The 8,842-nt window shown below is 43.2% G+C and overlaps 3 protein-coding genes across 3 annotated transcripts in view; 2 read left to right on the forward strand and 1 right to left on the reverse strand.

Annotated features, from left to right (window-relative positions):
• MELLADRAFT_105029 (uncharacterized protein) overlaps positions 1-1,990 on the forward strand; it is a gene marked incomplete at both ends in the record, with an annotated part of 3,122 nt that extends 1,132 nt beyond the window's left edge. Inside the window, 4 exons of the mRNA XM_007408095.1 lie at positions 199-767; positions 865-972; positions 1,280-1,592; positions 1,650-1,990. Of these exons, the coding sequence (XP_007408157.1) occupies positions 199-767; positions 865-972; positions 1,280-1,592; positions 1,650-1,990 (1,331 nt within the window). The remainder of the gene's footprint in view (positions 1-198; positions 768-864; positions 973-1,279; positions 1,593-1,649) is intronic.
• Positions 1,991-4,585: 2,595 nt separating this feature from the next.
• Positions 4,586-4,927, forward strand: MELLADRAFT_61893 (uncharacterized protein; the record flags this gene model as incomplete). Its single annotated transcript, XM_007408096.1, has 2 exons — positions 4,586-4,626; positions 4,657-4,927. The coding sequence occupies 2 exons, from the start codon at positions 4,586-4,588 to the stop codon at positions 4,925-4,927; spliced, it is 312 nt and encodes a 103-aa protein (XP_007408158.1).
• Positions 4,928-5,268: 341 nt separating this feature from the next.
• MELLADRAFT_84788 (uncharacterized protein) lies at positions 5,269-6,109 on the reverse strand (the record flags this gene model as incomplete). The annotated part of the gene is made up of 7 exons (XM_007408109.1): positions 5,269-5,274; positions 5,322-5,376; positions 5,432-5,496; positions 5,566-5,580; positions 5,647-5,659; positions 5,834-5,973; positions 6,068-6,109. The coding sequence occupies 7 exons, from the start codon at positions 6,107-6,109 to the stop codon at positions 5,269-5,271; spliced, it is 336 nt and encodes a 111-aa protein (XP_007408171.1).
• Between the last annotated feature and the right edge of the window lie 2,733 nt (positions 6,110-8,842).

The following is an 8,842-nucleotide window of genomic DNA, read 5'->3' on the forward strand; positions in this document are numbered from 1 at the left end:
CGTTCAATTCAAAGTCATATCAGTCAGTGTTCCCACCTTGTTCCATTTGATAACACGCTGATTCTTCAACATCTTTACCAGAAATGCCACTCGAACCTATTCAAAATTTGATCCATGAGGATGAGAATCCCGATGAAGGCGAGTTTCTCTATTCTGTATTTCTCACTTACTCATCCAGCTGATATTGATCTCCTGCAGTGTTTGATCCGCCTTTTTTGATCACGGAAGGGGACGATGCCCCAGCGCGTCATCCTACGCTCGCGCGCCTCTGGCGCCAAGGAACCGAATCTCGTCGATTGATGGAAGAAAGTCAATCGTTTACGATTGCGGTGGGCTTCAAAATCCACACGAACGACATTGTTGATGTCGCACCTGGCATGGCCAAACCGACTCCTGCAAAAGTGACCACCGGGAGGAAGAAGCCACCTCCAACCCCTCAGTTCACCGTCATCGATTCCTCCGACTTCAATGACGGACTGGTCTTAGACTCCAAGGTCTTCATGTACGGAAAATCCTTGAAAGAGTTCAAAGACTTAGTTGGCAACGTTTGCGACCTGTACTTCCCCGGAATCAAGAAGGTCGTTCTTGAAAGCGCGTTGGCACCGTTGTTGACCTGGAATGCAACTGTTGGTTCAAAGAAAACCAAATTGACCGATTACAAGAATTACCAAGACTTTGTCAACAATCTGGGAAAGAGCCGTAGCTCGAAAGGTACCGTGAACATTGTGTTGGAGAAACCTCAAGTTAAGGCTAAGAAGACTGCCCAGGTGTGTACTTTTCTCTTTACCATCTCCTCAAAGAATGGTATGTGTTTCTTTGATTCGTGTGGTATCTGATCGATTTACGGTTGTTTTCGCTACATAGGCTACTAGTGCGGTGGCGTTCATCAAAGGAACTGTGGACCCGAACTCGATTGAAGGAGCCCTAGCCGCTTCGAAGGAGGAGCTCGCCGAGGCCAAAGAGGAAACCGCGGTGAGCGTGATATGGTTCATCGCGTGGTTTAGGTCTTGCATGCTCATCTTTCGCGTTTCATTGGCTCAACCAGGCGGTCCAAGCGGCCAAAGATTTAGAGCTCGAGGCGGCTAGTATCTACCAAGATCACCTTGAAAGAGCTCTTGGTGGGGATGGCGCGATCTTGACGGCACCTTGGGATCCAACTTTCTTTTATCGCTTTTCGCATCGGTGTGCCTTCATATGGGCCAGAGCGATTGTAAGTTTTTTTTCTCTCCTCCTTGTTTTCCTTCTCTTCTCCCGGGCTAACTACGATGATGACCACCAGCGCGATGGTTACACCACACGGGCGATCCCTCCTAGTACTACCGAGTACAAGAAGGAGATGGCCAAAAACCAGATGAATCATCTGGCCACCAATGTCGACAATCGAGTGAAGAAACGCTACCCGGTTGCCATGCCTGCGGCCCAAGCTTCAAGCTCCCAAGCCAAGCATCGCAACTTCTTCGCGAACCCTCCTGCCAGCGATGTCAAGGTCAAGATAGAATCGGAAAGTCCTTCCGGCTCCAAACGTGCGCTGGAACGCACGTCATCTTCTCTAACCAGCGTGACCTCCATCAAGAAGATCAAGCAGGAATCTTGTGAGCATATTACGTTTTTTTCCAATTTCGATTTCGAAATTGATTTTATTTTCACAGCCTCGGGTGATCTTGCCACCAAGCCTATCTTGCTCCTCACTGACGAGGATGTCCCCGAAACGGTTGTATACGCTTCCGACTCTGATGTCGAGTACGTGGTGACCCATTCGACACTTTTGGACGACTTTCTCTCTGCTTGCGAAGTCCCTCGCAACGATCTTGCCACTCGTAAGATCCTCCGTAAGGCTAATGTGGTGTCCTGGACCGACCTGGTCCCCAGCGTCCAAATGACAGCTAATGTCCTGACTGGCCATGGGATGCCATTCTACATGGCTCAACGCCTCCTCACTTCTGCCGCGGAGGCTCATGCCCAGCAAGAATCTTCAACCCCCGCCGAGTGAGACGGATTGTTTCCAAATTCAAAATGACTCGTAAATGCTATCGTTTACGATGTACTGTTCCAATCTTTTTTCCATGAAAATCCAAAGTGGTCTTACATGTGTCTAACCACCCGTCTCCAAACTTGTGACTTGTCTACGTTGTTTCCTCTTTGTTCCGTGTCTTGTGCAGTCTGATATGTCTACTTCAACTTTGATAGTTTGTTGTTTGCAACTTTGAAATATGGCCAATTTGATTCAAACTTAACCGACTCTTCAAAATATTCCAGGTGCTCAATGGGAAAGTTTTGGAGTCCTTAAATGCCCAGTGAAACGATCAATACATGATACCCACCTCACCCTTATGATGTCGATAGTATTAATTGACATCATAAGAGTGACATCTGGACCGAGTCAGCATCTTACACCCAAGTTCACTCTTTCAAGGTCAATATTTCCTTGTGGATATTGACCGAGAAAGATTGACCCAATAAGAATGGTCAATCTTTCACGAAGGCTGAGTCATCCTTCATTCGAAACATCTGTTTTTCATGAATTGCCCAAGACTCATGACTCTCGTGAAAGTCAAGGGTCATTCGCAAACTTGCGATGACTCCTTTTCACTCCGGTTCTCAGGACATCGATTGGTATCGATCAAGAAAAAGTTATGATTGCTTTTCATATACGAAACTGAAAGACTTTGAAAGAAAAACAAGAGACTTTGAAAGAAAAACCAGGAACATCTCCGGGTGTCCATCGGGCTACATATAGCCGCTCCCCTTGAACAACTTATCGCAAAGTTCATCCGTGAAAACCTCCATCATGGTGACCCAAACGACGGCCCGCTCCCCATTGGCATCTATCGCACCCTGAAGCCCCTGGCTTCGCCTCAGATTCGCTTTCACCGGCGAAAACCCCTTCTCAATAGGGTTGAGGTCCGGGCTATACGCAGGTAAGTAAAGCACCCTGACACCTCGAGCTCGGCACAATTCCGCAACCATGCCGCCGTGATGGATAGGCGCGTTGTCTAACACGAGCACAGAATTCCGCGCCGGCCATGGATTCATGGCCGGTAACTATATGTAGGGTAAAGTACATTAGCAGCCATACTCGAAAAGACGAGATGATGGATGTAAGAAAGAAAACATGTGGACTCACCAACTCGTTCTCCAAGAACGCCTCAAAGTCCAAGCGAGAATAACCACCTCGCTTGATGGTAATAGCCAGTAAGCCATCAAGCGAGATGGCAGGTAACGCTGACCATCGCCCGGCTTGAGTGGGTTGAGGGAGGCGGGGGGTTTGTTCTCCAATTGGAGCACGTGCGTATTCTCTAAACAAACGCCGTTTGGAGATCGCAGTTTCGTCTAGGGTCATAACAGCGTATTCTCAATATCAATACATAGAATAAGAACCAACATCGAGCGGAATGATGGCACTTACCGGCAAAGACGAGGCAACGAGGGTCGATGTCGAGGACTCTCGCCATGTAGGCACCTCGCGCGGCCAAACTTTGGTTTGGATGAACCGTGCGTGCTTTCTTCCGTGTCCAACACAATCGATCACGTAGCTCGGTAGAAAGGGTCTTGATGGAAACGTGTTGATTAAATCGGTCCATAATCTTGCTTTGAAGCTCGTCCAGGTATAATGTTGGATCCAGGCGAAGGCTATCCAACACAAAGAGCCTTTTGGGACCTCCTAAGACCAAAGGTGCGCCACGGGCCATGTGATCGTTTGGATTTGTAACAACTGCGCGGGTTTCCTCGTAGAGCTTGACCCAGCGGCGTACAGAGGTAAGGGCCAAGGTTATACCAAGTGTTCTTGAGATATCCTGGAACCGAACCCCGCTGAGGGCCATTCGAACCACAGAGAGCTTGACCTCCGGGCTGTGATGGGCGATTCGAACCTGAAAATCAATCCTATGAGCTTGGCGACATGTATGAGAGGCTGAAAAATTAAACAAATTCACCGGGGGCATTTTGGGAAGAAGTTGGGCCTATTCAGGCAGCGAAGTCGAGGTAGAAAGAAACAAAACCCGGGACAGATTTTGGAGATGTCTCTGTGTACGAGGATATTTGCAACCTACCAGAATATCCACCACCGGCTGGGTTATCTCCAGTAACTCCTGCGGATACTGGAAGTGTAGGGTAGATCTTTGCATAGAATATGTGGGACACTGTCAATTAATGATGACAGTTTCCCACTGGACAAGTAAAAAAAAACCTGTTTTTACCTGTTTTTCCACAAGTCAAAAAGCGAGTAAAATCTGGAAGTAAAGAAGGAGAAAAAAAAAACCATTATTTGTCACAACGGCTGTAAGAGTAGCCGAACTATGTGAATCTCGATTTTAAAAGAGGTGTGTAAAAAGGAATGCAAAGCCCAAAAGAGCTAAATTCAATGCAACCTCTTCAGACGGCCTCATTATTTTTACAATCGATTTCAAAAAAGGTAGACCAAAGTTGACCCACAAAATCCAAGTGATTTGTCTCAAAACTCTCGTCAAGCTTTGTGAGATAAGTCTACCCAAATCCTAGTCTCTGCAGTAGAAAAAGACTCGAGCAAAAAACTGTTCAGAAAGAAACCGCATGTCAAATCCAAAACAGGGTTCAAAGATCCTTAAAAATGACCATCGAATTTCCAACCAAGATCAAACCATCAACCATGTATGTATTGAAGGTACTAAACTTCTTCAGGATTACAAATAAGAAGATCATCAAGAGATTTTGCAAATCAAAAAGCCAACACAACACAAAAAGAACACAATCAGATTTGCTTCTCCATGCTAGTAATCATACTGGTGTCTTAAAGATCAACAACAACAACAACAAGCGCACACAACAAAACACCAGTATTCCTAAAGGTCGCATAAGTGATCATGTAGACAAAAGGAAAATGAAGAGTTGGTTTAAAAAGCTTTGTAAAGGTTTAGCTTCTCATCCAACAAATTCATCCAAAGAAGATTAAACAGTCAAGTTGAGTTAACAAAACAAACCAAAAAAAAAGAAAGAGTATACATTTCTATTGAGATGTAAAAAAAGATTTGTGTAGATCACTATGTACCTATGTATATATAACTCGTGAACCATCATACACAGTCAAAACACACACAATTTAAACACGATTCTTAGAAACGTTTTCTTGAAAAAAGGGTACTCTATATTGACGGTCTTCGTCTCCTTAACCGGTTCGATTTCGGGTTAGGAGAAGGCGGGAATGTAAAGTGGTTTGTATTGAATGAAACCAAACTCCCTTATTGAAGGGTCGTAAGTGATGCAGAGACAGCGAGTAAGACACAGTTCGACACATTAAGGCTTGATGATTGGGTTACGCGATGAGCTTGTGGGGCGCGTCAACGTACATTTGGAAAGGTTTGAGACTTATGGTGACCACCGAGGTAGGTGTGCACCGCCGACCTAGAAAACAAACAAAGGACGGATTAGTGAAAGGAGACTACAGAAAGGGTATCACTGGTCAGGCAGAGTGCGGACCTGCTCAATCATGACTTCGATCGTATCGTTATCGTTCATATCGAGCTATATTCAAAAGTCCGGGTAAATTTTTTCAATAAGAAGTAAAAGGTCGATTTAAAGAAGCTAGCTCACGTCCAACGGCGTGTTCTATGGTTTCCGATCACGCGAATGTTAGTTCATATGTGCATTCAATATCATAATTCCAAGACTTACTTCTGGCTTCACTCTACACATTATCCGGAGTTGGTTGAGTTCATGGTACGAAACAAGAAAAGAAGACAACAACGATCAGCGGGTTATACCAAATAATTTCCAACTTGCACAAAGCAAAAGACATGGAATCAAAGCCAGATGGAGCAAACGAATCCCATCTCTTGGTCTTAAAAGGGGACAATCTCACTTGATGCCATCAAACATAAACCTAACTGAGCTCTTCATATGTCCAGCTCGTTCGGCGTAGGCGTCCATAAGTTTGCCGAGTTTTGTTGATGATTTGATTTTGAAGAACACCTCACTACCTTTACCATCGACGACTTTAATCTGATGTAGAGTGAGATTTGAAAGAAAGAAGATATGATTAGAATACGATGGAAAAAGACGCGAAAAAAAGATTTGAAGAAGATGAGAGAGTTACGTTGATGTGCTCTGGTGCTTGAGTTTGTTCTGAGTCGGACATGGTGAGTTTGATTATAAGTTTGATTTGATTTGATTTGATGTTTTGTTCTTGGTGAATGGATTGTTTTTGATTTGGCAATGGTAGGTAAAGAGAAGTTGAAGTGGGATTGTGTATTTTGTAAAGTCGGATTTGAAAAACCAAGTGAATTTTTAAAGTACTACATAACAGAATCAGATCTTAACTAACCAACAACTGCTCATGAATGGCTCATCATACCGATCCTCACTCTTGATCATTTGACCACTATCACTATCCTATCTACAACTCAATCCTCAATCCAAACTCACAACTGATCAGCTCATATCAACTCAGCTGCTGATTTTCACTTGAGTGCTTGTGACCACTTCATCTCTCGCTCAACTGATAAGCCAAAAAAAAACTTCCCAGACCTTCTCTTTGCGCAGCCTTCCTCAGATACCCAAGTAAGACATCTAGCATTCACTCGAAACTACCACTTCTCGATAGATTATGACTGAGAAGCGCTTAACAATCTTTCGTATCTTGGATTGGTGTTGGTTTGGTCAAAACTCGGACTCGGCTGTTATCAAGAAGCAAAAAGATATCTGCAAGTAGGTCAAAAATGACACATTCTTCAAGTTTCTGGGTAGAGTTCAGAGACTCCATAGTGGAGGTGGCAAGTTCCCAACTTTAGCACCCCTTTCAAGCTTAGAAAAGCAATGGAGCATTTCCCTCAAGAGTAGGCTGACAGTCCTACTCAATTTTGTACATTTACGATCAAGTCCGCAAGCAATATCAACCAGCTGTTTGGAAGACCGTTCCCAAATAACGCTGGCAAAAAGGCTTGTTGAATTAGATAATCTCTCACAAGTCTTGAAGACAATCCACACAGGTAGCCAAAAATCTCAAAGGATTTCATTTAATCAGTCAATACTCATGGTGGTTGAAGAGAAGGTAAGTAAAAAAAGATAAACATGAAACTCAAGTAATGCTTTTGTTCAAGTTATTTTTTTGGATTGAATAAATGTTCAATGAGTGATACATATACATAAATAAATCAGTAGGCTTCTTTTGCGATATAGACACACTCATATGGCAGCTGATTTGGCTCAAGCATCCAACATAGTGATAGGGACCCATGAAACTGGTACTAGATGATTGGAAGATGACAACTGTGATATAAACAAGCTGGGAGATACTTGAACTGATCATAAAGCTCAATAATCTGTTTTCATGTTGTAAGACTTAGGAATGAAAGAATTCTCATCAAACAATCCATGATATGTGTTCCATATATTCAATCCTATATATTGATCAGTTGAGTGTGACCAAAACATTTCCTGGATGATTTCCTTTTCTTGTACATGGAAAACCCCTACTGGGACCTGAGTAGAAGGATCAAGAAACCAGTCACATATTAGCAAAATTACACAGAAGCAAGGATGAATTGAAGGAAGCAGGGGAAATTTTTATTAGTTTGATATACAAAAGAGTTGTGAAAATTAAAATGATTACTCTAATCAAAGAAACCAATCTGATTTGTGCTACATCATTCCTGATCTTGCTTGGTACTAGAGTTGCAGCAAATATGTATACCTCACTCCACTTGGCCTGTATCACACATTCACCCATTAACAGCTGGATACCCTTATCAATTGGGAAGAGAGCTTACTAAGTGCTGATGCCCTTGAAGGAGCTCACTTGAGAAAATCACAGGTTCATCCCACTACCATAGCTCTGAGTGATTTATTGCTAATATGTGTTCTGAATAGATAATTTCTGAAGCATCTGGTTTACTTCTAAAGATGTACTTTTACTGACATGATTGGGTGTGATATCAGTTCAATAATGCTCTCTAGAGCTCCAGGTAAGAATACCAAACCTCCATGAAGACTTTTGCACTTCATGACAGGCTAAAATTTCCTGTCTGGCTATATCAGAGGTCAAAAAATACCATGAACACAAGCATTGAGAAGCAAAAACAAGAGTAGCAAGATAAGACTTTGAGTTGTGACCAATCTCTTAAACCTAGATGAGCATCCTTTACAAAAGTCAGACTCTGGAAAATGTTTTTTCTGCATTATCCTAAGATATCATGCAAGCACTTGAGAATCTGTAGACAGGCTTTAGCTATTTGACAACTTCAATCAAATCATACCCTTGACCAATTCCAGGCTAAAGAAAATCAAGTCTCTTCACTTGGATAAATATCTACACTATGGAAAAAAGAAAACATAACTCAGCCTGAAAAGTATGGATGCTGTCACTCACAGAGAAAATTCTGATAACATGGACAATCTCAACGGTGATAATTTGATTCTTGCAAAGCAAAAGCTAAACCCTCCTGCCAGAATTCAACCTTGGCATCTTTGTCTGTCATCTTATTAGCTAACCCTCCCTTTGTCTTTTCAATTTTGCTTGTATTGGTCTGTCATAAATTCTCTGACAGCAAGAAAACAACGGCTTTGGAAAATAAAGCATGAGCTCACAAGTCACAACTAACTGAAGCAAGACACCTTTTCAATGCAACCAGTGACTGCTTAGCAGTGTCTGGACAGCACTCTCACCCTAGTGTCCTTTGAATGTGCTCCCTGCGCGGGCACCTGATCTGGGAACCCCATGACACGTGATGTTACTAGCAGAGATTGTTGGAGATCTCGCTTTTGCGCATCAGATGCAATGGTATACTGCACAAGCGGCTGGCGCGAAATGATACAGTGTGGCTGTGTAAGCGGGAGGACGGTGTGATGGAGGCATGTCTGCTTCATCAACAAG

Source organism: Melampsora larici-populina (genome assembly GCF_000204055.1).
Source record: "Melampsora larici-populina 98AG31 unplaced genomic scaffold MELLAscaffold_11, whole genome shotgun sequence".
In the NCBI taxonomy this organism is placed as follows: domain Eukaryota; kingdom Fungi; phylum Basidiomycota; class Pucciniomycetes; order Pucciniales; family Melampsoraceae; genus Melampsora; species Melampsora laricis-populina.